The sequence below is a fragment of the Cynocephalus volans genome, chromosome 7 (genome assembly GCF_027409185.1).
Source record: "Cynocephalus volans isolate mCynVol1 chromosome 7, mCynVol1.pri, whole genome shotgun sequence".
NCBI classification, from domain to species: domain Eukaryota; kingdom Metazoa; phylum Chordata; class Mammalia; order Dermoptera; family Cynocephalidae; genus Cynocephalus; species Cynocephalus volans.
In genome coordinates, this window is record NC_084466.1 from 90662657 (window position 1) to 90690091 (window position 27435).

At 45.6% G+C, this 27435-nt stretch overlaps 1 protein-coding gene and 1 long non-coding RNA gene across 2 annotated transcripts in view; one reads left to right on the forward strand and one right to left on the reverse strand.

The window, feature by feature from the left end:
- LOC134382123 (uncharacterized) lies at positions 1–24910 on the forward strand. Its single transcript, XR_010024049.1, has 2 exons — positions 1–482; positions 23821–24910. It is a non-coding gene; the product is annotated as an uncharacterized LOC134382123 (long non-coding RNA).
- PPIF (peptidylprolyl isomerase F) overlaps positions 21652–27435 on the reverse strand; it is a 6925-nt gene continuing 1141 nt past the window's right edge. The window contains exons 2-6 of the mRNA XM_063102360.1: positions 27084–27114; positions 26427–26515; positions 24612–24708; positions 23942–24017; positions 21652–22664 (exon numbers count right to left, since the gene is read on the reverse strand). Of these exons, the coding sequence (XP_062958430.1) occupies positions 22529–22664; positions 23942–24017; positions 24612–24708; positions 26427–26515; positions 27084–27114 (429 nt within the window). The 3' untranslated portion in view covers positions 21652–22528. The remainder of the gene's footprint in view (positions 22665–23941; positions 24018–24611; positions 24709–26426; positions 26516–27083; positions 27115–27435) is intronic.

Genomic DNA, 27435 nt, shown 5'->3' on the forward strand with positions numbered 1-27435 from the left:
GGGCAGAGGGAACAGGACGTCCCTCTTGTGAGCAAGACCGGGGTTGGGCGGGCCTGTCACTGGAGACTGCGGATAGGGGAGCCACAGAGAAGCAAGACCATCAGAAGCCACCTGCCTACCGAGCCTGTGGCCCAGGATCCACGCTCTTCTTCGCAACCTTGCTGCTCACCAGGGGCACCTGTAGGGCTTTAAAAACGCCAGAGTCTTAGACCCACCCAGAGATTTTGGTCTGGGTATGTCCTTGGGTTTTTAGAGCCCCCAGGTCAGTTTGTTGTGCGTCCAAGGTTGAGAAGCATTTGACACTGACATGGTCCCGGTGGGCTTGGGGGGCAGATGGTGACGTCAGTGGGGAGGCCAGTGGGCATGGGGTCCCAGCCCCACCAGAGGGGCGTCCAGTGCTCAGCGCCAACAGTCGTTGCTGTGTAAGGATAATGCTGCCTGCAGGTGGAGGAAAACTGGAAATCCTTTCTACAGAAGTTGTTGTAAGTAATCTTCTAAGTTTTACATTTCAGCAACTAGTTTACTACCTTCCTAAACAGTGGACAGGTGACAGCACATGCCTGGGAGCCAGCCCATGCCTCGTGGTGAGGCAGAGAAAATGAAATGTGAGTCCTTGGGGCCAGGACTGGGGGTGGCAGAGGGGGAGGGACAGGCAGGGACAGAGACCCCTGACTCCAGAAGCAGGACCCCTTGTCTTATTTGGGGTGCAGAGCAAATCTCCGAAGACACCAAGCCTTTTCCTGTTTATTGGCATAAATAGAAATCACCTCGGTGCCTGCCCTCAGGTGTGTGAAATGGCAGGCAGGGCCAGAGTCCACCTGAAGGCAGGTGTGCCAGTCCCGCCAAGCAGGTGCATGGAGAAGGCAGACCCCCAGCAGTGTGAGAGGACAGAATGATTCCCTGTGAGTGTCACCGCACAGGAACTCTGCCAGCCCGTGACTCCTCCAGCAGCCCTGGGAGGCGTGTTGCTGTCCCTGGGCAGTTCTGAGGACACAGCCCCTGTCTGTGTCAGTGCTGGTGTCCTGTGCAGTGCCTGCTGGCTTCTCCAGCTGTGTGACGCTGAGCAGTCCGCCACCTCCTGAGCCCCAGCTTCCTAGGGGATATCGTCTGGAGAAGAAGACCCGGCACACTGCTTGGCACGCAGGAGGGCCAGGGGGTGTGGGTCCCTTGCTCCCATGGTCTGTGGCTCAGGCAGAAACACCTTGTGCGAGGTCACACAGGAGGGCCAGGGGGTGTGGGTCTCTTGCTCCCATGGTCTGTGGCTCAGGCAGAAACACCTTGTGCGAGGTCACACAGGAGGGTCGGGGGGAGCTGGGCCTCAAACCGAGACCCTCTGGGTTCCTCCAGTCACCCAGTAGCAGTGACTCAACACCACTGTGAGCCGAGGCTGAGGAGTCAAGGTTGTTGTTCGGTGACCTGCCCTTGCCTTTAAGTGTGTGTCACTGTGCATGCGCCTGTGTGTTCATTTTGTTTTCTGTGGAAAGAAAACAAGCCCAAGGCAAACACAGCCTGCATTTCGACATCTCCCAGAGCCATGGAAACCAATGATTACCCTGGACAGGAAGGATTTCCGGTTGGACTTAATGCCCATGTCAGAGGCAGCCAGCTGCTGAGGACCCGGGAGAGAGCAAAGGAGCAGAGTCCACTGAAGAAAGGGGCTTTAGGGGACCCAGAGAGGATAGCCTGGCTCTGGGCCAAAGCTGAGGCCCCCAGAGGGGAAGGTCTTGCCTGAGGTCACCCAGCGGTCAGGTGACAGAGCCAGGACTTGAACCTGGAGTTCTCACCTCCCAGTGCAGTGTTTTAGAGGCAGAGCTGGGACTAAGCCCCAGGCAGTGACTTGTGCCCCGAGGTGCAAAGGTGGGACAAGGAGCGAGGGCCCCAGCAGCTAAGGTGGTCTCAAGGGGCAGGAAGACCAGGCAGGTGGAAGGGAAGTGATGGTTGTAAGAAGCCCCCTTAGTGCCTGCTCCAGTCATTGAGACCAGTCCTGGGGGGGAAGGATGCAGGTGTTCAATCTCCTCAGCACCAGAACCCACCGGGAGTGACCCAGACAAGGCTCCTGGAGTGACCCCCTTCTTGGAACATAACATGGAGCCTCGTGTCCTTATCTGTAAGCTGGGGGCAATCGGCACGCACTTGAGTGCTGCAGCGGACACGGGCAGCTCCTGCACACAGCTCAGTGACGGCTGCTTTCCTCCCGCCGGCCCCCACTGTGGGGTGGAAGCTCCTCACACCAGGAGGCAGGTCCCAGGCGCCCATCCTGGCTTCTGCCCTGGGCCCTGGCCACAGGCTCGAATCTCTCCTGGCTTTCTGGCCTCATGTGTCCTCCTAACAGTCCTGGGAATCTCAGGATAAACGGTAGTGGGGGAGGTATTTAGGGGCCCTTTTAGTCCCAGGACAGGCTGTTCCTGGCTCTGGCCAGAGCTCTGGGGGAATAGCCAGGGCAGGGAACATTATGCTATATGGCAGGCGGAGAAACTGAGGTGTGGAGGGCCCTGATGTCCCAGCCTGACAAGTGGGGTCCTTCACTGTACCCCCGACCTCCACAGTCTGTGCTGTTTCCTGACAAGGGCCACTGAGTGGATTTCCACAAGCCTGTCCAGTCCTACAGCAAACCACTATCTCTCAGCATTTCCCTGGGGCCAGGCCCTGTGCCCTGAGTGAGGTCTGGGCCCCACGATGAGCTAGGGAGTCAAGCCCCCACCTTCCCTCAGTCGCCTGACCCTAGCTCACCCTGGCCTGGAAAACCCAAGGTAGGCATCCAAAGGCTTTCCTTTGCCAGCTGCTGCCTAGCCGTGTGGCTGAGCCCATCTCCCCCGCCCACGGTGTTTGGGAGGGGGGCGACGGGTTAGGGGTGGGCTCGCCACCTCTCTGGAGTCAGTGCTGGCTGTTCCCCCAGAGCTCTGGCGAGAGCCAGGAACAGCCTGTCCTGGGACTCAAAAGGCCCCTTAATACCTCCCCCCCTACCATTTATCCTGAGATTCCCAGCAGAGATGCTAGGGCCATGTGCTCACCCCGCCCCCACCCAACACACTCACACACGCCCACATACCTATCCCCACACTTGCACATACACACATTCACACACGCGCAAATATGCACATGTTCACACCACACGCTGCAGCACGTTGGGAGTCTAGTGGGGTGGGGAGGGCTGGAGCTGCTGGGCAGAGTCCAGCAGCCCATGACCCCAGATGGCCTCTCTCCTACCCCCCAGCCTGTGCTCATTTAGCACAGAAGGGTCATAAGCTGAGTTTAAATCTGCCCAGCTCTTGCCCCACAGTCCTTCCCCAGGAGCTGGGGACCCCAAGTAGGTGAGAGAAGCCAAGCCCCAAACCCTTGGCCCAACACAGTGAGCAAAATCCTGTCCTTGTAGTGTGCACAGGTGAGAGAATTCAGGTTCTGTGAGGTGTGTGAATGGCATGGGATTATGTAAAAAACGTCCTGTCAGATACTGGAGTATTTGTGCTTGAAATGAGACAACACCTGGGCTTTGCTTTCAAACAATCCACGGTATGTGTAGGGGGTTGTTGAAACGAAACTGGCAGAATGTGGCAGCCACCAAGGCGGAGAGACGGGAGCCTGTGACCTGCACTCTGCTCTCCTCTTCTGTGTGTTCTCCCCTCCTGGGCCAGGTGAGCTGGGCCAAGGAGACATCCCCAGGGCAGGGTGGGGAGTGGGGTCCCCTATACGTCCTCACATGATGACGCAGGGTTGATATGTGGCCGGAAGCGGTTGGCTTACAGGTGGAACAGGTGAGCCCCACACCCACGGAACCACTGTGCTGCGTGATTTGCATGCATCTTCATTCTTGATCCTGCAACAGCCCTAGTGAGGTGGGCACTATGATAAGTCCCATTTTACAGATGGGGAAGCCGAGGTTCAGAGAGGTAGAGTGACTTGTCTGAGATCATAGAGCTAGCAAGGGGCAGAGCCCCTCCCTGTGCTCCCTCCCAGAGCCCCCCCCACCCCCATGGGGTATAGCAGGTGCAGGCTCTAATCCCTGCCTCCTGCTGCTTCCTGCAGCTGTGCTACTCTGCCTGGCATCCGGGTGACCTTCCCTCAGCCCCCTCTGTCTGCCCTGGGCCCCTCACCCCTGCTCAGCCCAGCCTGCCACCTTCCCCACAAACCATCTAATGCAGGCCTGTGTGGAAGCCATAACCCAGGCCCGGCCCTCCAAGGGAGCCCCCAACCCTCCCTCCACCTCCGTCCTTGGAAAGTTCCCAGGGGCCCCTTGGGGATGGGGACAGCTCAGCTCCTGCCTCCTCCTGTCAGCCCCTTGACCCTGATGTTCTGAAGGCTGCACCCTGACCGGCTGGCAGGAGACGAGGAGCCACACCTCGGCCTTGGGAAGACTTGGATCTTTTGGCATTCCTCTCCCTTCCCAAAGTATCCACTTCCTGATAGCGCAGTTCTAACTGGCCCTCTGCCATGGTTCCCCTGTTGTGCTGAGGCATAGGACCCTTGACCAGCATGCAACTGATCCTCCTCTCCCTGGGGACTTGACCCCAGCCTCACACCATGGTAGAGGCTGCTTCAAATCTTGTGGCCTGCTCTCCCAGGACAAAGTCACCAGCTTTCTTTCCTCCTGCGTGAATCATTGGTACCCCCTGCCCCCTGGTGGCTCCAGTGGAGAACTGCAACTTCCTGCTGGCTGGCGGGCAAGCCAGTACAGGGGACAGACGGGTACTTTTTTCTTCTCCCCAATCTCAGGTGAGCCCTGCCTTCCCCACGACAGGGCTACCCAAGCCTCATGCACCTGTGCTTGAGCAAAATGCCAAATGGTGATATTGGGGGGTTTTTTTTGCCCTTGATTATAAAAATAATGCATGCACAATGAGAAGGGGAAACAACACAGAACGTGGGTGCAAACATTCCCAGTAACCCAGTATTCCAACCCCACCCCAGATCAACACTATGTGCAAGAGTCTGGCCATATCTTTCCATAGTCTTTTTGCTTAAAGAAATGTGTGCGTGTGTGCGCGTGTTGTGTGCGTGTGTGCGTGCGTGTGTCTGTGTGCGTGTTTGTGTGCGTGCGTGTGTGTTTGTGTGTGTGTGCCTGTGCGCGTGTGTGCGCGTCTATGTGCGTGTGCTTGTGCGTACGTGTGTGTGCTTGTTTGTGCGTGTGTGCGTGCGTGTTTGTGTGCGTGTGCGTGTATGTGTGCGTGCATGCATGCGTGCGTGTGTGCGTGCGTGCGTGTGTGTGCGTGCGTGTGTGTGTACACCCATGAATGTTAATGGTTATCCTTGACATGCTGTTCTGTAACCTGCTCTGACTTCATCATCTTTCCCTGTGAGCATAGAGACCTGCTTCATCTGTCTGACAGCTGGTTGTATTCCTTTTTCAGATAATGGACTTACCGATTCCCTATTGAAGGGTTTAGAGCAGTACTGCTTTTAAAAGTCCATCTTTTTTTCTCCATCACCCTCTTATTTGGTTCAGTGGAAAGATTTGACATCAGGAGATCCAGGGTTTGATTTGGCAGATGTAGTGGATTGAATTATGTCCCCCCAAAACTCACTGAAGCTTGAATTGTGTCCCCCAAGTTTCACGTATTAGAAGCTTAACCCCCACTGTAACTGTTGAGGGTGTGAAATCTTATTATGGTAGTTAAAAGGTGGTGCCTTGAAGAGGTGATCAGGGGTTGTAGGACCCTGCCATAGTGAATTGATTAAAAATGGTGGTCATGGGCATGGTTTGGAGGGCTTTAAAAGGAGAGTGAATGAGGAGGCAACAGAAATGGCCTAATACAGCAGGTTTCAGGCCACTGTCTTTGATCACATACTTGTGCCCCTTCAGGCCTCAGTTTCCCCATCTACATAACTAGGGCACTAGGCTCCATCTAGAATCCCCTTGATCCATGATTCCATGTTGGGTTGACAGAGCCTACCGTCTGCGCTGGAGTCATCGGGCTGGTGCGAGGACAGGGTTCTGAGACCTGGGGCCCAGTGAGCGCACGGACAACTGTGAGGAGGAACAGTCAGAGGTGCTGTCTGCTTAGACCCGAGAGGGTCTGCCTGGTAGGCTGGTCTGAGGAGAAACTAGGGCCAGACCAGTTCCTCCCCTGCTGCTCTCTGAGGGCACCTGGCCTGGCCGCTTTCTCTCGGGAGGGGAATGTGGGCATTTGTATCTGGCTCCCCCACTCCATGCTGACATTATATGATCACCCGAGTAATAAGCCAACTGTTTTCTCCTTGTAAACAATTCAAACAATATAGAAGATTTCTGCTTCTGGCCAAGATGAAATAAAAGAGACTGGATTTACTCTCCACCTTAAATAACTACAGCGACGGACAAAATAGATGACACTATGGTTTCAGACACTGGGTACAGGCAGCAGAGAACAGGGACTCCTGAGAACAGGAAGTCAAGTGCCACAACATCCTGCCCACACAGTGTCCAGGTCCCAGTGCAGGGAAGGGGACCAGACAGAGCCCAAAGAGCTCCCTGAGTTGAAGGGCACAGAGAGTTGGGGATTTGGGAAGGCAGAGGATGGATAGAAATTTTGGATCAGAGTATGGGAAAGACGAAAGCTGCAGACAGAATAGAGAGAGGCATCGAGAGGAGCTAGGTCACAGAGAAGGCGCTGGACATGTGCAGAGGTCCCCCCAATTGTTCAACTGAAAACTCATCAGCACATGCGTGTGAGGAAATTACCCAAAGCCAGGGAAAAGGCCACGAAAAAAAAACAGGCAGAACTGAATCTCCAGAAAACAGTTTGAGGTCCCACCAGCCAGAACGAAAAACTTCATAATAAACAGGGCATTGGAACAGTACGTAGAAGGATATTACCTCAGTAGTGGGACAAATTAGTCCTAGACTAAAGCATGCCCTGGCCTCACCTAACAAAGCTCAAAAGCACAGCTCCAAAGAGGAAAACCGTTTCCAAGTAACCTAACTGCATTCCAGAACAAAGCTTAAGAATATTTACAGGAATATAAACAAATCCAATAGCAAGATAAATCTCTGGCATCCAGTAAAAGTTAGGTATATAGAGAAGCAGAAACATATGATCCATAATGATGGGAAAAATTGGTAAAAACAGACAGAAAAATGACATAAGTGATATAATAAGTAGACAAGGACATTAAAACAGTTATTATAACTGTATTCCACCTGTTAAGGGAATGCACCTGTTAAAGCACGCACCTGTTAAAAAGAAACATGGAAGATATTAAAATAAAAAAAGACCTAAATCAAACTTCTGGTGATGAAAAAAAATCTTAACTGGATGACATTAATAGCAAATGAAGAGGAACAAAAAAAAAAAGATTAGTAAACTTGAAGACATCGTCATAGAAACTATCCAAAATAAAACACACATACAAAAAGACTTTTTAAAAAATGAGCAGGGGGCCAGCCCGTGGCTCACTCAGGAGAGTGTGGTGCTGACACCAAGTCAAGGGTCACGATCCTCTTACCAGTCATCTCTAAAAAAAACAAATGAGCGGCGCATCAGTGGGCTGTAAGTTGATGCACTCTGAAGGAGCTCCCCAAAGGGGAGAAAGGAAAGGGAAAGACAGAGAAAGATATTCAAAGAATTAATGGACAAAAAATATCCAAAGTTGATGAGAACTATAAACCCAAGAAGCTCAGCGAACCTAAACACAAGAAATATATTTTTAAAAACCATATCATAGTGAAGCTGCTTAAAATCAGTGATAAAGACAAAATGTCAAAAGAAGACAGAAAAAAAGGTACATTATGTGCAGAAGGACAAAGGATTAAAATGGTAGCACGCTTCTCATCAGGAAGGTAAACAAGTCAAGCTAGAAGACCACAGAACATCTTTAAAGTACTGAAAGATGACACCGACAATGGAGAGTTCTAACCCAGCAAACGTATCGTTCACAAGTGAAGGCAAATTAAAGACTTTTTGGACATAAAAAACAAAGACAAAATAATTCATCGAAATCAGATATGTACTACAAGAAATATTAAAGGAAATCCTTTGATCAGGAGAAAAAATGATACCTGATAGAGATCTGCATCTACACAAAGGAGTGAAGACATTAAAAAATGGCCACAATGTAAGTAAATATAAAAGACTTTTTAAAATTATTATTTAAACTTACTTAAAAGATAAATGACTATTTGAAGAAAAAATAATTACAATAAATTGTAATTTATAATTTTATAATTACATATGTGCAAATAAAATATATTACAACAGTAGCACAAAGGCTGGGAAGGGAGAAATGGAAATACATTGCGGTAAGGTCCTTGTACTATATGTGAAATGATACGATGTCACTTGAAGGCAGACTGTGTTCATTTCAAGATATATATTATAAACCCTAAGGCAACACAACAAAAAATTATTATAGCTAATCACTCAATGGAGGAGATAAAATTAATAATAAAAATATTCTCAGTTAACCCAAGGGGAAAAAATGAAACAAAGAGCAATAAGATGAATAGAAAAGAAATATCAAGATGATACATACAAATGCAACCAAAGGCCAAATTCTGGGTAAGTCTGAGAGACTGGGGGCTCCTTCCTACACCCAGCCCTCACCCATAAAATGGAGGCTCCACCCCAGGGACAACAGGCCCCAAGAATATTGGGGCCCCAACTGCCCTTGCTCCAGCGTCCTCACAGGGCACAGCTTCCATGCTGGGAAAGGCAAGCCAAGAACATCAGAGGCTACCGGCCCCCCACCCGCACCCCAGCTGTCAGAGTAATGGCTCAGAGATTTTGCCCTGGAAGAGACACAATCAACAAGAAAAGAGAGCTCCAAAGCTCTCCGCAAAGAAACCTATTTATTTTATTTTATGTTTGAAACAGAATGTGTCGAAGTTCAAGCCTAAGGTGTCTTGAAAACAATAGATAAATTTGACATCACCAAAATTAAGAATTTTGTGCTCCAAAGGACAAAACCCAGAAAGTGAAAAGACAACCCATGCCATAGGAGAAAATACTGGCAAATCATATATCTGATAAGGGACTTGTATCTAGAATATATAAAGACTTTTTACAACCTAACAATAAAAAGACAAATAGCCCGATTTAAAAACAAGCAAAGGATCTGAACAGACATTTCACCAAAGAGGATATGCAAATGGCCAGTAAGTGCAGGAGAAGATGCTCAAGTCAGTCATTGGGAGTATGCAAGTCAAAACCACAGTGAGATACACTTCACACCCACCAGGATGGCTAGAATAAAAAAGATAGATAATAATAGGTGTTTACAAGGAGGTGGAGAAATTGCAACCCTCAGACATTGTTGGCGGGAATGTAAAATGCTGTAGCCACTTTAGAAAACAATTTGGCAGTTCTCAAAAACTTAAACATCGAGTTACTATCTGGCCCAGAAATTAAAGAGGTATAATAATATACCACAGGTAGCCTGTGATAAGTTAAACAATATATATAGTAAACTGTAGAGAAACCACAAAAAATATAAAATGAAGAATTAAATTGAATAAGTCAATAGTGAAGATAAAATAGAGTCAGTTGAGAGAAAAAACTCAATCCAAACGAAGGCAAGAAGGGAACAAACGGCAGACGGGATAAACAGAAAACAAATGGCAAAACAGTTGATTTAAACTTAACCATATCGATAATCACATTGAAAATAAATGGCCTAACATTGAATTGAATGGCAGAGACGGTCAGATTGAATGAGAAAGCAATGTTGAAAAACCTTTATTAATAGGGGCACTGGAGAGATACTTTAGATATCAGCATTCTCTTTTTTCCGTTAGCAGGTAAACCCCTGATATAGTTACTAAATTATTTTTACGCTTTCCCTGTTCAAATTACTGTGTTGTTTCTGTCTCTTGTTTGGACCCTGCCTGATATAGAATCAACACTAGGAGTGGGGTTATCAGGAGATAGCACCACAAAGACGGGTTTGTAAATTTGTTTGGCTGTGCCTTTGCACTTGAAGTCGGGGCCCAAATACCTGGATGGTGTCCTTTGAAGCACAAAAGTTGTTTTTGTTTTTAGAAAGTCTGATTTATCTATTTTTCTTTTGTTGTCATGGTTTAGTGTCATATCTATAAATCTTCTGGCAAATCTAAGGTCACAAGATTTATCTCTATATTTTCTTTTTATAGTTTTTGCTCTTCTTTTTAGGTCTTTGATTCAGTTTGGGTTGGTTTTTGTTTATGGTGTGAGTTAAGAGTTTGGCTTCATTCTTTCCTATGTGACCATCCAGTTGTCTCAGCACCACTTGTTGAAAAGACTATCCTTTCCCCGCTGAATAGTCTTAGCATTTGTGTTGAAAATCAGTTGACCATAGATGTATGGGTTTATTTCTGGAATCTCAAGTCTATTCTATTCACCATATGTCTATCCGCCTGTGAGTATCACACTGTCTTGATTTTCACTGCTTTGTAGTAAATTTTGAACTCAAGAAGTGTTGGTCCTCCTACATTGTTTTGTTTTTCAGGATTTCTTTGGTTATTCTGGGTCCCTTATAAATCCATATAAATTTTAGAATCAACTTGTTAATTTGTGCAAAAAAGTATTCTGGGATTCTGAAAGGGATTGCATTAAATCTGTAGATCACTTTGAGTACTGCCACCTTGACAGTGTTAACTCTTCCAATCCATGAATATGGGATGTTTTTCTATTTATTTAGATCTTCTTTATTTTTGCAACAATGATTTATAATTTTCAAAATATGTTCTGTATCTCTTTTGTTAAATTTTTTCCTAAGTATTTATTGTAAATAGAATTTTCTTAATTCCATCTTTTATTTATCAGTGCAAGTGCATAGAAATAAAATTGATTTTTGTATCAATTATATCCTGCAACCTTGACAAACTCATTTACTAGTTTTAACAATTTTGTAGTGGATTCCTAAGGATTTTCAATACACATGACCATATAACCTGCAAATAGAGATAGTTTTATTTCTTCCTTTCCAAACTAGATGCTTCCTCCCTTCCCCCAATTGTCCTGGCTAGAACTTCTAGTACAACTTTGAATAGAAGTTCCAAGAGTGAACACTGTTTCTTGTTCCTGATCTTAAGGGAGAAACGCATCCATTCTTTTACCATTAAATATGAAGTTAGTTGTGGGTTTTCTTATATGCCCTTTATGAGACTGAGGAAGTTTCCTCCTATTACTAGTTTGTAGAGTGTTTTTTTTTTTAATCATGAAAGCATATTGAATTTTTCAAATGTTTTTTCTGCATCTATTAAGATGATCATGTAACTTTTATTTTTTATTTTATAGGTATTGTGTTATATAATACTATATATTATATATTAAATAATTATAATATATTCTACTACTTGATTTTCAGATGTTAAACCAACCTTGCATCCCTGGGATAAATCACACTCTGTCAATGCTGTGGGTTGACTGAATTGTGTCCCCCAAAGTCCATATATTAGAAGCTTAATTCCCATTTTAACTGTTGAGGGTGAGAAATCCTGTTATGGTGATTGAAAGGTGGGGCCTTGAAGAGGTAATTAGATTCTAAGGACCGTGCAGTAGTCAATGGATTAAAAATGGTGGTCGGGGACGTGGTTCTGAGGGCTTTAAAAGAGCACATGAGAGGTTAGTCTCTCTCTGCTCTGCCATTTTTCTGCCACGTGAGACCCCCTGGGTCACTATTGCCAACACCAAGACCCTCACCAGATGTGTTCCCTGGACTTTGGACTTCATAGACTCTGAAACTGTAAGCAATAAATTTCATTTTCTTACAAATTGCCCAGTTCTGTGTAATTTGTTATAAGCAATAGAAATGAACTAATACAGTTAAGATGCATAATTCTTTTTATTTGTTGCTGGATTCATCTGCTAGCATTTTATTGACAATTTTTGTGTCCATATTCATAAGAGAAATTATAAGAGATATTAGTCTATAGTTTTCTACTTTTGTAACGTCTTTATCTGGTTTTGATATCAGGAATATCAGGACAGCACAATAGAATGAATGATATGTGAAGTCCTTCCTTCTCTTCTATTTTTTTGAAAAGTTAGTGAGGAATTGCTATTAATTCTTTTGTGAACGTTTGGTAGAATTCAGCCCAAAAGGCATTTGGACCTAGGTTTTTCTCTGGAGGTATTCTTCAATTACTTATTCCGTGTCTTAACTTGCTATATGTCTATTTAGACTGTTTATGTATTCTTGAGTCAGTTTTAAAATTTGCATATTTTTAGAAATTTGTCCATTTTATGTAAGTTATCTAATTTGCTGGCATACAATTTTTCATAGGATGACTTTATACTCCTTTTCATTTCTGAAAGGTTGGTAGTAATATCCTATCTTTCATTTAAAAGTCTAGTAATTTCAGTCTTCTCTCTGTTTTTTCTTCATCAAACTAACTAAATATTTATCAAATTTGTTGATCTTCTTAAAAAACCAGCTTTTGGTTTCATTGATTTTTTCTGTTGCTTTTCTCATCTCTATTTCACTAATTTCTATTCTAACCTTTATTTCCTTTCTTTTTCTTGTCTTAGTCTTATTTTGTTTTATTTTTCCAGTGTCTTGAGGTGGAAGATTGGGTTATTTATTTGAGATTTTTCTTCTTTATTAATGTAGGCATTGACAACTACAAATTTCCCTTTAATCACCACTTTGGCTGCATCCTGTAAGGTTTGGTGTGTTGTGTCTTGATTTTCATTCATGTTGAGTATTTTCTGATCCCCTTCTAATTTCTTCTTTGACCTATTGGTTTTTTCAGTGTATTGTTTAATTGCCACTTGTTTATGTGTTCCCCAAATTTTTCTCTGCTATTGATTTCTAATTTAATTTTATTTTCGTTGGAGAAAATATTTTGTATTATTTCTGTCCTTTCTAATTTATTGAAGTTTGTTTTATGGCCTAGCACATCATTTACTTTAGAGAAGCTTCTAGGGTAACCCATGTGTGCTTGAAAAGCAGGTGTTGATGCTGGGTGGTGACGTCTACGAGGCCTGGCTTGTGTAGGGTGGTGTTCTAGACTTCTGCCTCCCTGTTGGTCTTCTGTCTAGTCGTTCTATTATTACTGAGAGTGAAGTACTGAAGCCTGCAACTATTATTGTTGAATTGTCTATCTCTCCCTTCATTTCTGTCAGCTTTTGCTTTGTGTATTTTGGTGTTCTCCTATTGGGCACGTATATGTTTATAATTGTTATATCTCCCGAATGAATTCACTCTTTTTTATTATAAAATATCCCTTTTATCCTTAGTAACACTTTTTATTTTGAACTATATTTAAATATAGTTTAAATATAGTTGATATTAGTTAATAGTAGTTAATAGTAGTTGATATTAGTGTTTGGTATTAGTGTTGCCACTTTAGCTTTCATGTGGCTGCTGTTTGCATAATGTATCACTTTCCATCCTTTTACTTGTAATCTATTCTATTCATGTGTTTGAATCTAAAGTGTGTCTCTCGTAGATGCCACATAGCTGGATCATGGATTTTTTTTTTTTTTAATGCAGTCTCTCTCAGCCTTTTGATTGGATTACTTAATACATTCACATTTGATGTTTTATTTATATATTTCGATTTATGTTTTCCAATTTACCTTTTGTTTTCCATATATCTCATAACTTTTTTTTCTATTCCTCCTTTACTGCTTTTTTTTGCATCTAATGAATATTTTCTAATATAGCATTTTAATTTTTATTAAGAATTTTTTTACTAAATTTTTGAGGGTTTTTTAAATTGGCTGCTCTAAGGTTTACCATATATATCTTAAATTATTAGAATCAGCTTCAGATTTCTACTAGCTTAATTCTAGTAATATATAAAAACATTACTTCTATGAAGATCTATTTCCTTTCTCCCCATTTTTGTAGTGTTTTTGTTATACATATATATGTGTGTGTATGTATATACATATATATATCATCTATTAATGTTATAAACCCAACAATATGTTTATAATGTTTTCTTTACCATCTGTCATCACTTCCTTAGTCCATTACAATTTTATCTCACCTACTTGGTTTTGTCGGATAAAATGTTCAAAGAATGTCGAATTGGGTCAAATTTGTTCATAGTGTGGTTCAGGTCTTCTATAAGCTTACTGATGTTGTTTAGTTGTTTTACCAATTTCTGAAAGAGGAGTGTTGAAATCTCTAACAATTATAGTTGACTTACCTGTTTCTGTTGGTTCTACATTTTTTGACTTCATGAATTCTGAATCTCTGTTGTTAGATGCCTACCAATCTGATATTGTTATATTGTCTTGGTGAATTAACCCCATTGTCATTAAGTAATGTCTCTCTTTATCCATGGAAATATTTTGTGTTCTGAAATCTATTTTATCTGATGTTAACATAGCCACCCCATCCTTCTTTTGATTACTTTTTGCATGGTAGATCTTCTTCTATGTGTTTACCTTTAACCTGTCAAGCACAGTTAGATCATGGTTTTTCATCCAATCTGATTATCTCTCCCTTTAAATCACAATATTTAGACCATTTACAGGTAATGTTACTATGATATGTTTGGATTTTAAATTACCATCCAAATTCTATCAATTTGTTTTTGTCTCTTTTATCTCTCTGTGCATGAATATGTTAACTTACCTGGCAAAAGGGACTTTGCAGATGAGATTAAGCATCTTGGTATGGGGAGATTATGTGGATTATCCAAGTGGGCCCAATGCAATTGAGAGTTATGATAAGTGAAAGAGGGAGACAGGGGAGTAAGAGCCACAGAAGCAGATGTGATACAGAAGCAGAGATCAGGGTGACGCTATTGCTGCTCTGAATATGGAGGAAGGGTCCACCAGTCAAGGAATACGGGTAATCCCTAGAAACTAGAAGGGGCAAGGGAAGAGGCTGCCCCTTAGAGCCTCCAGAAAAACTGCAATCTACCAGAACCTTGATTTTAACCTAGTGAAACCCATTTCAGACTTCTCACATCCAGAATTGTAAGATAATAAATTTGTATTGTTTTAAGCAACCAACTTTGGGTAATTTATTACAGCAGCTATAGGAAACTGATATATTAGTTACACCTCTTTTAAAAAAAATCAGGGGTTGTCCTTATGTTTACAATATACATCTTTAACTTATCATATTCTACATTCAAATAACACAGTGCTCCAACTATAGCGTAAGATACGAGACGTTCTTTCCAATTCTTCCCTCTCATCCCTTGTGCTATTTCCATCATACATTTTACTTTTACATATGCTATAAAGTCTATAATACACTTTACAACATATATAAAAGCAGAATTATCTTTTAAGATCATTATCTTTTAAGTCAAGCAAGATTAAAAATAATTTAAGAAAGCTCTTTTATATACTTCATTTTTACCGTTTCCAGAATTCTTTATCTTTTTGTTTTAAGATTGAAGATTTAAGTTTCTATTTGGTATCATACTTCTGCCTGAAGAACTTCCTCTAATATTTCTTGCATCATGGGTCTGCTGGAAGTGAATCTGCTCAGCTTTTGTCTGAAACAAGTTGTTTTGCTTTCATTTTTGAAAGATATTTTCACTGTATATTATGAATTATTTTTCCACTCAGTACTTTAAAGTTGTCAAATCCATTGTTTTTGACTTGCATAATTTCTGATGAGAAGCCTGTCATCATTTTTATCTTTGTTCCTTTGTTTCGTTTTTTCTTTCTGGGCTGCCTTGGAGATTTTCTGTGTCTTTGGTTTCCATAGTATGCTACTAGCTACTATGATTGGTGTGTCTCTACGTGTATGTGTGTGTTATTTTTCCTGCTTAGGATTCTCAGAGCTTCTTACATCTGTGGTTTGATATATCTCATTAATTTTGGAAAAATTTAGCCTTCAGTTTATAAGTATTTATTCTTCTGTACTGCTCTCTCTTCTCACTCTGGGACTACAATTACATCCATGTTAGACACTTTGATATTACCCCATCGTTTTCTGATGCTCTGTTCTGCATCTTTCACTCTCTTTTCTCTTTTTGTTTCCATTTGGACTAATTCCTATTGACCTCTTCAAGTTCACTGATATATTCCTCAGCTGTGCTGAGTTTACTGATGAGCTTATCAAAGGAATTCATTTTTTACATCTTTCTTTTTTCCTTCTAGCATCTCCATTAGTCCCTCTCCTCCCTTCCCTCCCTCCCTCCCTCCCTCCCTCCCTCCTTTTCTTCTCTCTCTCTCTCTCTCCCTCTCTCTCTCTCTCTCTCCCTTGCTTTCTTGCTTTCTTGTTGGCTGGGATGGGTATCCAAACCTTTGACCTTGTGGTTACAAGGCAGTGCTCTCACCAACTCAGCTAACTGGCCAGATCTAGTTTCTGCTGAAATTATTTCCCATCTGTTTATGTACATTTTCCACTTTTCCTCACTAGATCCTTTAACGTGTTAATTATAGGTGTTTTGTGGCTTTTGTTTTGTTTGTTTTGTTCGTGGGTTTTTTGTTTTGGGGGAGGGGGGTTGGTGGCTGGCAAGTACAGGGATCCAAAACCATGACCTTGGTGTTATAAAGTTGTGCTCTAACCAACTGAGCTAACCAGCCAGCCCCCTAATTATAGTTATTTTAATGTCCCTATCTGACAGGGTTATTATATCTGAGTCTGATTCTGTTTTTTATTCCTTGACTGTGTTTTTTTTCCCTGTTCCTTTGTGTGTCTTTTAATTTTTATTGAATACTGAACATTTTTTGTACAACAGAAGAGACTGTGGTAAATAGTGTATGATGGTTAATTTTATGTGTCAACTTGACTAGGCCACAGTACTCAGATATTTGGTCGAACACCAGCCTAGATATTGCTGTGAATGTATTTTTTAAATGAGATCAACATATAAATCAGTACTTTGAGTAAAGCATACTGCCCTCCATGATAGGGGCCTTATCCAATCAGTTGAAGGTCATAAGAGAAAAAGACTAAGGTCCTCTGAAGAAGACAGCATTTTGCCTCTGTACTGCCTTTAGACCCAAACTGCAAAATTAATTCTTCCTTGAGTCACCAGCCTGCTAACCTTCCCTGCAGAATTTAGACTTTCCAGGCCCCAAAATTACATGCAACAGTTCCTTAAAATAAATATCTTCCCTCCCTCCCCTTCTCTCTATACACACACACACAAAAACACACACACCCTATTGGTTCTGTTAACCATGACTAATACATTACGAACCACTGGAAATGGGCATGCACTTCTCATTTCAGGTCTTTGTTGTGAGGAATTGAGTCAGTCTGCACAGGAATTGAGCTGGATATGACTTTCATGTTGCTATCCCGGTCCAGCCTCAGTCTTAGCCATGTCTTGGGCATGTTTCTTGCCCCTCCCCCAGGGACATAGGGATTTTTGTCCTACCTTTCCCCAGCCACAGGGAGTGAGATTTTACTTGTTCCTGGGGGTGAAGGGTGTATTGCCCAACACCTTTGCCCCCCACCCGCAATAGGTTAGAATTGTGCTTCACAGGCGAGAAGAATCTGAGCAAGTAGGCAAGACTTCATGCCTTTCTCCAGCTGCCGAGGATCGCCTTCTTGCAGGCCTGCATCACTAAGCAGGTTCTCCTGAGTCTGCCCTGCCCAGCCTTTCTCCTGAGCACCCAGTGAAGGCCTGGGGAAAAGGCCTTGCAAGTGTGAACTCCCTTTGCATCTGGGGCCCCAGCTGTTCCAGATGGACACAATAGCGCACCCCCCGCCCCCTGGCCTTTAACAATTCATTAAAACTTTTCCTGATTTAATTCTACCCACTTGTTTTGTGGTCATATCCTCAAGCAGTGCTCTGCCACAGGTGAGACAGTTTGTGTCCTGTATCTCCTTACAGGGGTTTGTCCCTCTTTGGAACTCAGGTTACTCGGTTGCCTTTCTGGTGAGTTCAAGAAAAGAAAAGATTTTGTAGTTCATTCAGCTTTTTCTTATGGTTAGGGTAGAAATGATGTTCTTTGCAGCTATGCAAATACAGAAACCTATACCAACTATTAATTTGATGGGATTGTGGGCAATTTTAATTCTCTGTTATGAGAATTAAACTTCAAAAAGTTCATGGAAAGATTTGTATTACCTGTATTGTCTTTCGTGTCTATTTTTGCACAAACCTTTTGAAGTACCCTTGATATATTTATGTAACATTCTAATTTTTAAAAATGCATTTTGATTTTATAAACAGAGAAAGAAAATAATGAAGATATGTCTATTAGCCAGGGTTCTCAGAGAAACAGAACCGATAGAATATATAGATATCTTCAATTTTTTCATATATATATACACATACATGTAATATACATATGAATAAATTGGCTCACGTGATTATGGAGGCTGAAAAATCCCAAGATCTTCAGTTGGCAATGTGGAGACCCAGGAGAGCCAATGGTATATATAGTTCCAGTCTGAAAGCCTGCAGGCTCAAGACCCCGGAAGAGCCATTGTACCAGTATGGGTCTGAAGGCTTAAATGCCAACGTCCCAGCTCCAGCAGTCAGGGAGGAGGAGTTCAGCCTTACTCAGCCGTTCTGTTCTATTCAAGTCTGCAACCGATTGGATGAAACCCACCAACATTAGGAAGCGTAATCTGCTTTTCTCAATCTACTGATTGAAATGCTAATCTCATCCAGAAATACCCTCACCGACATAGACCAAATGTCTGGGCACCAGTGCCCCGGCAAGTTGACACATAAAATTAACCACCATAATATGATATAATAATAATAATAAATAATAATAATAATAATAATACCATCATAATTCAGGATAACTTCTAAAGGCTGAGACTGATCTGGGAGGCAGAACAGAACCAAGACTTTACCTACCTACCTGTCCTGCTCAGTGGACCATAGACACAGATCTGACTTCTGGCCCCCAAAAGCCACTGAGAAATGCTCTCCAGCCTGGGCCCAGCCAAGCGAGACCCTCCACCTGGGTGGCAAAGGAAGAGCTGAGGCCACTACCCTAGAAGCTCCTCCCTCAAAGGCACCTGCGTAGGTCAAGGCAGTGGGAGGACACTTTCACCAGTGCCATGGAAGAGCACAGCCGCCCACTTGGGCTGGAGTTGACGCACCTCCTCCAGTCATCTGAGAGTCCTTAATCAGACTCCTGCAGTGGCTGGCCTTCTTTTTTAAGTGGAGGGTCCCACTCCAGAGTCCCAGAAGGTCCAGTAACGTGTTTCCAGAAGTAAACGATGACTCTAGTGGTGAGCCATGTGCTACGCTTTCAATCCACTCTGCCTACACTCAAATTCTCAAATTTTCAAACTCCAGTAGAATTATTTTGAAATTCAGATTCCTAGATTCCACCCTCAGCGATTTGTATTCAATAGGTCTCAGGTGCAGCCAGGAATCTGCATGCTTGACAAGCACTTTGTGATTCCTAGTAGCAGCATTGCTTTACGTCTTACCAAACCTATAAAACATTTACAAAAATTCCTTTTCGTGGAACCAAACTCCATAGAACCTAGAAGTGTGTTAGAGCCTCACATGTTCTTACACATGCTATGCTAGAGAAGCCAGACAGACACAAAAAATTGAAAACTGTTTGATACCATTTCCTCAAAAATCTAGAACAGGCATAATTAATCTACAGTGATAGAATTCAGTGGCTGGGACGGGGCATGGAGAGAACTTTCTGGAAGGATGGAAGTGTGCTGTATCTTTACTTGTTGGTGGTGGTTATTCAGTGTATGCATTTGTCAAAAGTCATTGACATGTATACTAAACGTGTAAACTCTATTGTATGTAAATTAGACCTCAATGAAGTCAGTTTGAAAAGTTATCATGTCTGAGAACAAAACTGGCGTTTCAGATTTTTAAAAACATATTACATGGCATCATGTATTATCGCATATACTAGAACACGTGTGTGATTCATGCTTCAATTATGCATTAGGTCTTGAGCACTCACTGGCCAGCAATAAGCCAATATTTTATTTGGATATTAATTATGCTCCCGCTTTATACAAGAAATAAGACCAGGCTCAGGCTTTCATGCAGAGTGCTGAGAGAGAACTGCAGCAAGTGGCCCTGATTTCAGGGAACTCTGTTTTTAGGAACTTCCTGAAGGCTTGCTCCACCCCCACCCACCCCATTCTCTTCTGGGTGGAGGGACGGGGACACACACACACACACACACACACACACACACACACACACTCCCTCCCTCCAGGGACGGGGACACACACACACACACACACACACACACACTCCCTCCAGGGACGGGGACACACACACACACACACACACACACTCCCTCCCTCACACACACACACACACACACACACACTCCCTCCCTCCCTCCCTCCACTACGAAAAGGAAACACTTGGTGACTAAACACAAGCCCCACAGGCTGTGTTAACCTGAGACCTTTCAGAAATTACCACTGGGCAACAGGTCACACGTCAAGAGGCTGCCCCTCAAATCTGCCGATGGGCCACCCTGGAGTGCCCCAGGTCAAGAGGAAACTCCAGAGGGAGTAAAGCTGTGGCTCGCACCTCAGAAATCAGTTGTGCTTTGAATGTGAGTGACCAGAAGGCCTTTGGTGATGCATCCCCAAACGAGTCTGTGCATTCTCAAAGGCTTGTAACAGAAACCCTTTTGGACTGGCAGGGTCCCTGGGTTCTAGCCCCTGCTCTAGCCATTGACTTGCAGGGTCACCTCGGGCAATCCTTGATCCCTCTTGGGGCCTCAGTATACCCATCCATAAAATGTTGGACTGGATGAGCAATTGCCAATTATTATTTGGTTCAAGATCCCATTCTTCAAGCGAAATCCCTTGCAGAGCCCCAGTATAAGAAAAGATGGAGCCTAGCCTGTTAGCTCAGTTGGTTAGAGTAGAGTCCTATAATGCCAAGGTCATGGGTTCTCATCCCCATACTGGCCAGCTGCAAAAAAAAAAAAAAAAAAGAAAAGATGGAGAGTATTATGACTGAAAACGAGATTTGTGGCCCATGCCCCTGGTCTCCCCCTTGTCCTTTTCTGAGGATCCGTAAGGCTCTTGATGGTTGTTCGAAAACTACCAGTCCTGCTGAGCTCCCGACCCATGCAGCTGAACTCGGACTTTATGGAATCTCTCTGGGACTCCAAATGACACAACCCCAGCTACCATGACCTCAAAATGACTGCATCGGCCTGTGACCACACATATACTGACTTAGGGAACCCCAATGTGAAGTAATCCTATTAGATGTCCCAACCAGAGGCCAAATTCCTTCCCTGGGAACTGCCTGCCTGACCCCCCAACATGACTATACTGTGGCCCTAAGAAGCTCTTAATCCCGCTCCTATCCCCTAACTCTACCCTCCCTGTGGATTCAGAAACACCTAGTTTATTCTAATTTAAGTGCACATCAAGGATAGTAAAGTCCACTCCTAACGTTCCATGATGGAGGCTTCTTTGTGTAGGCATTTCTCCTTTCCTAAGACCTGACCCACAGGAAATGGCATCATCCCCGTCATTCCAGAGTGCTTATGACACGACATGCCAGGCACCGTGCTATGTGCTTTGCGTGGATTGCATCCAATCCCCACCACCTGGGAGGCGGGCCTTACCACCCCATTACGCAGCTGAAGAAAACTGAGACTTGGGGCCACTAAGGAGTGGAGCTGTGGTTCAGGGCAGTCAGTACTCATCACACAGGCTGTGGATCCTAAGACAGTCTGTCTGAGCCTCCATGTCCTCATCTCTAAAATGGGGAAGATAATTATAATCCTCACAGGTTGTTGGGTGATTAAATGAGACAGAACTTGCAAAAATCCTTAGCTTAGCACCCAGCATGTGGTTACTCAATAAAGGTTGGTTCAAGACACTTCTTCCTAAAACGAGACACCAGTCTTTTACAGAAAATAGAAAATAGGATTTATTATCACATTTAAGGTGAACACAAATAAATGTTCTACAAATGTTCTAAATACATCATAAGTAGATTTAATTTATTCAACACACAGTAAAATCAAACCCCACTAGGAAATACTCTTCCAGAGCACAGGGCACTTCTAGGCCATTTCTGTTTTCAACATGGGAATTCACATTGACTAGGCACAGCTCACATTAGGTTTGTTCCCAGGTTCAACCACTTCCACCCCCATGGACCCTCCTCAAAAATGACAACAACAAACCAATGGGATTCACAGTGACCAGGAGGAAAGGCCTCAGCTGTGGGAACTAGCACAAAATCCCTGAGTCATGTTTCAAAAGCCAGGCTCTGGGGTTCTGTGGCCTGTGCCAACTCAGGTTACAGCACAGCATGGTGTTGTTAGTGTCACAGCTTCATTTCTAGTCAAGCTTGTTACGTAACTGCTCCAGTTAGGAAGACAACATGACAGGCATTACAGCCCTTTCACAGCAAGTGGCTGTCCCCTTGTCCAGGGAAGAGGCGGAGACCTTTTCTCAGTGCTAAACCATCACCACCACCACCATCCAAGGCACAGGAGAACCTGGGCTGAGCAAACACAGGTGACGATGCTTGAGGAGGGGTGGGTGACACGACATCCATAAATGCCAAGAAAGGGGTCATGAGAAAGGGTGGACACTAGGGAAGCAGTCTGTTGGGTCCCAGCAGGGGTCCGAAGTTCCTGAGTGGCCTTCATCAGGCATACAGCAACAGAGCGAGCACAGGCACCGCCTGGGGGCACCCTTGCTGATAGCCAGGCGGCTGCTGGGTGAATTGACACACGCGCAGCTACCACCATCCTGGCACCCTGGCCAAAGTTTAGCTCAACTGGCCACAGTCTGTGATGACAATCTTCTTGGACGTCTTTCCACTCTTAGAACCAAAAGATTCTATTTTCTTCACCACATCCATGCCCTCTTTGACGAGGCCGAACACAACATGCTTGCCGTCCAGCCTGTGAGGAGAGGTGGGCCAGGTGAGCAGACACCAGCACAGTGCAACGTCACCCAATGTCACAGACACTTGGCCATGGAATTACTTACCAAAAACAGCAATTCTGAAAGCCACTCCCCAGTGAATAGTTGGATCCATCCCCAGAGCCCCGGTATTAAGCCTTACTGAGCTCCCCAAATATACCTCAGAGGATGTGCAGCTTCTCACCCCGTGCACCCTTGCCCCAGGCTGCTTAACCCGTATCCTGCTAACCTTATCCAAGAAAAGTGAACTATTTTTGCTCTGCACAGGGTGACAATAGGATATTGAACTACTCTGAAGAAATAAGACCCCTTTACAAATGGAACAATTTTAACAATCATGAATTATGAGGCAAGAGCCAAGGTAATAAGTGTGGTGAAACTCCAGAAGGCCTGAGCAGCTCTTGATCTGAGAGACTTCCAAGAATCTAAAAGGCAGCTTTGTCCAGCTCCAGCGAAACCAAAGATGGTCCCAGCCAAGGGCAGACTGCGGGGTCCATTCAGGTTCCACAGAAGGAGCAGAGTGGCAGAGCCGCCACCACCTGCCCAGCTCTGACATCCGCATCTTTCTGGCTTGGAGGCTAGACAGCTAGCATCCACCCACCCACCTAAATCCTCAGAAATGGGCTTTATTAAGTCTTAGCTCCTACCAGCTGTTACCCCCTCAACCCCAAATGCCTCAGGGCTGGGACACAGGAACTCTGGGCAGGTAGATGTACCAGTTTGTGGAAAATTTACCAGGGAAAGGACATCCCTTGAGATCCATGGGCATGTGGGAAAGAGGGCTCTCACGGGCTGGTAGCTATCTGCAAGCCTATGCTCACAGAGTAGCTCAATGAAAACCCTGCTGTGATGTCCAAATGTCTGCCATGGCATTGTCCAAGGTGCATCCAGGGTCAAGGTAAGCCTCAGAAATGCTGGGTTAAACCAGGCAAACGGGTTTCCACTGCAGGACATCTCAAGGCCTAGTGTGTTCTGCAGTATTTCCCAGATGTGTCTGGTAGGGGAACCCTTTTTTGTGTGTGCAAAACACACTGAGAAAATTCCAGCTGTCAGCAACAATGGGAAGCCTAATTGTGACAGAGTTGCAGGAACAACCCAAATTCTCCCTCAATCTTATCACTTTTTCTCATATAGACCCACAGCCCCAGAGAGGGCCACTGGCCCAGAGCAGACGGTCCTCCCCTGAAAGTGCAAGAACCCTTTTCCAGCTGCAGAGCCACTGCCATTCCCAGAGGGCCAGGAGAAGGGAACTCACCAGTCTGTCTTTATGGTGCAAATGAAGAACTGGGAGCCATTGGTGTTGGGGCCTGCATTTGCCATGGACAGGACACCTGCAAAAACCAGCAGAGGTGAGCCATACTGCCCCAGGAGGCCTCTCACCCGGGAAGTCATTCAACAGAGTGGATGGCTCAAACCACATCGAGAGCATCTGAATCTATAGATTCTGGGGCCCAGAAGAGAACCAGGCCTCATGACCAGCTCCCCAGGCCTTGTCTGCCTTTGGGGCCCACTAGGTCTCAACAGGTTGGCCTGGGAGGAAAGCGCCTTATGAAAGCTCTCAGTGGTAGAGCTGGAATGGGACCCCCCAGACCTGACCTCTAGAAATTTTCCACATTCCACCTTGGGCCTTACAGGTGACACAACACTGGGGTTCTGCTTAAAGACTCTTCCCCACCAAGTTCCTAAAGGAAAGTTTGCTTTGTGAACTGAGAGCTCAGAATGAGAGGTTCTAGAAAACCTAACAAACAGCCATGCTGAGCCAACCTCGAATGTGGAAGGAAGGAAGGTGCAGCGTTAGACAGTGAGCAGTTATGGGAGGGCAGCCTCCCAGGGCCTGCCAGGCATGGCAGAGGCCTGGGGTTTCCAGGCTGGGTCGAAGCTGCAGAAGACACTCAGACTGAAGGGGAACGGCAGCCCCCACTCACCTGGTCCCACGTGCTTCAGCGTGAAGTTCTCATCAGGAAAGCGGCTGCCGTAGATGGACTTCCCTCCTGTGCCGTTGTGGTTGGTGAAGTCGCCCGCCTGCAAGCACAGCACACTTTCTGAGTGGTCACCACACAGCCGGCAGGGTGCTGCTGCCCTGGAGCTGGGAGGCAGTCCCCAACCCATCAAGGCCCACCCAGTACCTCAGGCAAAGAGGTCAATAAATATCCAATGAAATAAGGACTAATAAAATAATAGGAAAATAAGCAAAAATAAAGCTTAAAATTTTCTGCACAATGACTACCCTGGTTTCTATACAATTTAGTTTTTGTCTGAGCAAGTTTTTAAGTAATCTTCAGAAAACCTAAAGCCCATTCTAAGACGATTCTTAGTGACCCAAGATTTTTAACCCACAACTCTTAGAGGGTAACAGGGAGAAGGCCAGGGGCCTCCATGCCCGACTCTGGTCAGTGGGAGCAGCAGCAGCCGGCCCAAGCCAGTTCCCCGTGCCGCATTCCCTTCCCTGTCCCAGCATCTTCCCCTCGTGAACCAAGCCCAGCAGCTTCCCTGTGCCTTGCAGACCCAAGACAGAGTCCACCCAGCAATGGTACCCCTGCTCAGGGCTCACATAAGGCCCAGGCAGCCCTGGCTGGACTTCCATGGGGCACCATGGCCAGAAGAGTCCAGAGGCTGCTCCTATGTCCAGTGCTGCCAGCCCCAGCTCCAGCTGCTGTTTTTCTAAAATGGGATCCTCAGATGAAAGAAGTGACCTGGCCTGAACCTCCCAGTGTCACCACCTCACACCACAGATAGCCCCCCAGCTGTGAAATCCCTAGCCTGGCTCAGGACGCCTGCCTCGCTCCTGATCATCCATCAGCCGCAGGCGGAGCTGGGAGCCTCTGTAGCAGAAAAGCCACAGGGCTTGGCCAGGCCTGTCCTGCAGCCACAGCCCTGCCTGCCCCTCCCTCTATTCACCACACTTAACATGCATCCAGACATGACACCACAGAAGCAGGCCCAGCCCCATCTCACTGCCACTCACCACGGTACAATGACAGCCACTGGGTCAGGGTGGAGGGAATGCGGGAGAGAATTCCGGGCTGAAGGGACTTCACAGAGGTCAGGACATCCAAGCCCCTGCCTCTAGGTTCTGCTGGCCCCAGAACACTAACCCCTGAAGCTTGAGGGTCTGTACTAACAAAGAACAACCCCAACACCACTTCGGTCCTAACCCCTGGAGAAGTCCTTGCTGCTAACACCCACCCCAAACCTCTGACACAGCGATACTGATGACTTTGAAAAACAGGCAGGAGGACACATGACTGAAGAACATGCTCATTTAACCAAGAAAAATGCCATTCTCTGAGAGGAGAATGCCAAGTCCAAACGTGTGTGTTCCTGTCTGTTCCCTGTCCTCCTCCTCTCTCTCTCTCTCCATCTCCCACACCAAGTGCTCGGGGGCAAAGCCAGAGACTGTCTGAATACACTGGTCCTCAAAGCCTCGAGGTCCACCCCCGTACCCCACACTGAGGTGCCCATCCATACCCCACCCCAGTTCTCCCTCAACGGGCTCAACCTCCCCCAATCCCGCTGGTCAGGGCTGTCTGGCCATGTGTCCTGGTGCTTAACTTCTAGGGCACAAGGGCCACAGCAGCCTCAACAAGCCAATGGAGTCATTACAGCCGCCCTCTGTTCAGTACTTTCCACACACCAGGCACGTGCTCGCTCATTAATCTTCATGACAACCCGCCAGGCAGCTCCTGTCATTATCCCCACCTGTACAAGAGGAAACCGAGGCACAGAGAGAGCCACGATACCTGGCACATGAAGGACGGGATCACCCTGTGGAAGGTTGAACCTTTGTAGCCAAAGCCCTTCTCACCAGTGCACAGGGCTCTGAAGTTCTCTGAGGGCCAGAGGGAGAGACATGTCAGCAGGGTCAGGGCCCAACTCCAAGGGTCACGCCAGTTCTAGTCAGCACTCCAACTCCCTGGCCCTGGCCCCCAGTAACTGAGCCAGGTGTGGAATGACCCTGGCCCACCTCTCAGATCTGCTCTGCCTGACTTGCTGTGTGACGGGTACAAGTCCCTTCTCTTCCCTGACCGCACTGACCGAGCACTGTGACAGAGTGTACATTCCTGGCTGTGCCAGCACCAGGTCACCAGGGAGTCCAAGGGCGGTGTACCCTCTGCCCTACCCCACTGGGCACTAAGAAGGAGGAAGCTGTCTCTGGGCAATTTGCATATGCCTTCCACTGAAGCTCCCAGCTACTGTCAGCCAGGTGAGCAGAACCAACACTGAGGCCCAGAGAGGGACAGAAATCTGCCCCAGGATGCTCAGCTGCTGAACCATATGGGGAAATCCCATCGGGCCGTGGGTCTGAGCCCCAGCTCCTCTCCCCAGCCTCTCTGCCTTGCCCTGCCCACCTCCCCTCCGTCTGGACCAGACTCAGAAGGCCCCAGGTCCTGTCTTACCTGCTGTCTTTGGGACGACATCTGCCTTCAGCTGTGGCAAGAAAGGAGGGACAAAAGAAAATGGTCAGTCCAGAGGCAGGCAAAAGCAGGAGTCTTCCCTCACCACCCAATCCCCACAGTCGCCAAGGAGACTGCGAAAGAACTATGCGGTCATTCCATTCCTGTTAGTGCCAGCCCTGTGGGAGGCAGCCTGAGCAGCTATCATTTCTGGCAGCAGCTTCCTGAATGCGAGGCTAGGAGGTGGCAGCCTCGGTTTCTCTAATCTGTCTCAAGAGATGATAATAACATCCTGGCCTCCTTCCGGGTGCAGAACTAGCAGAGTTCCTACAGTCGGGCCTCAAGCACCAGAAGC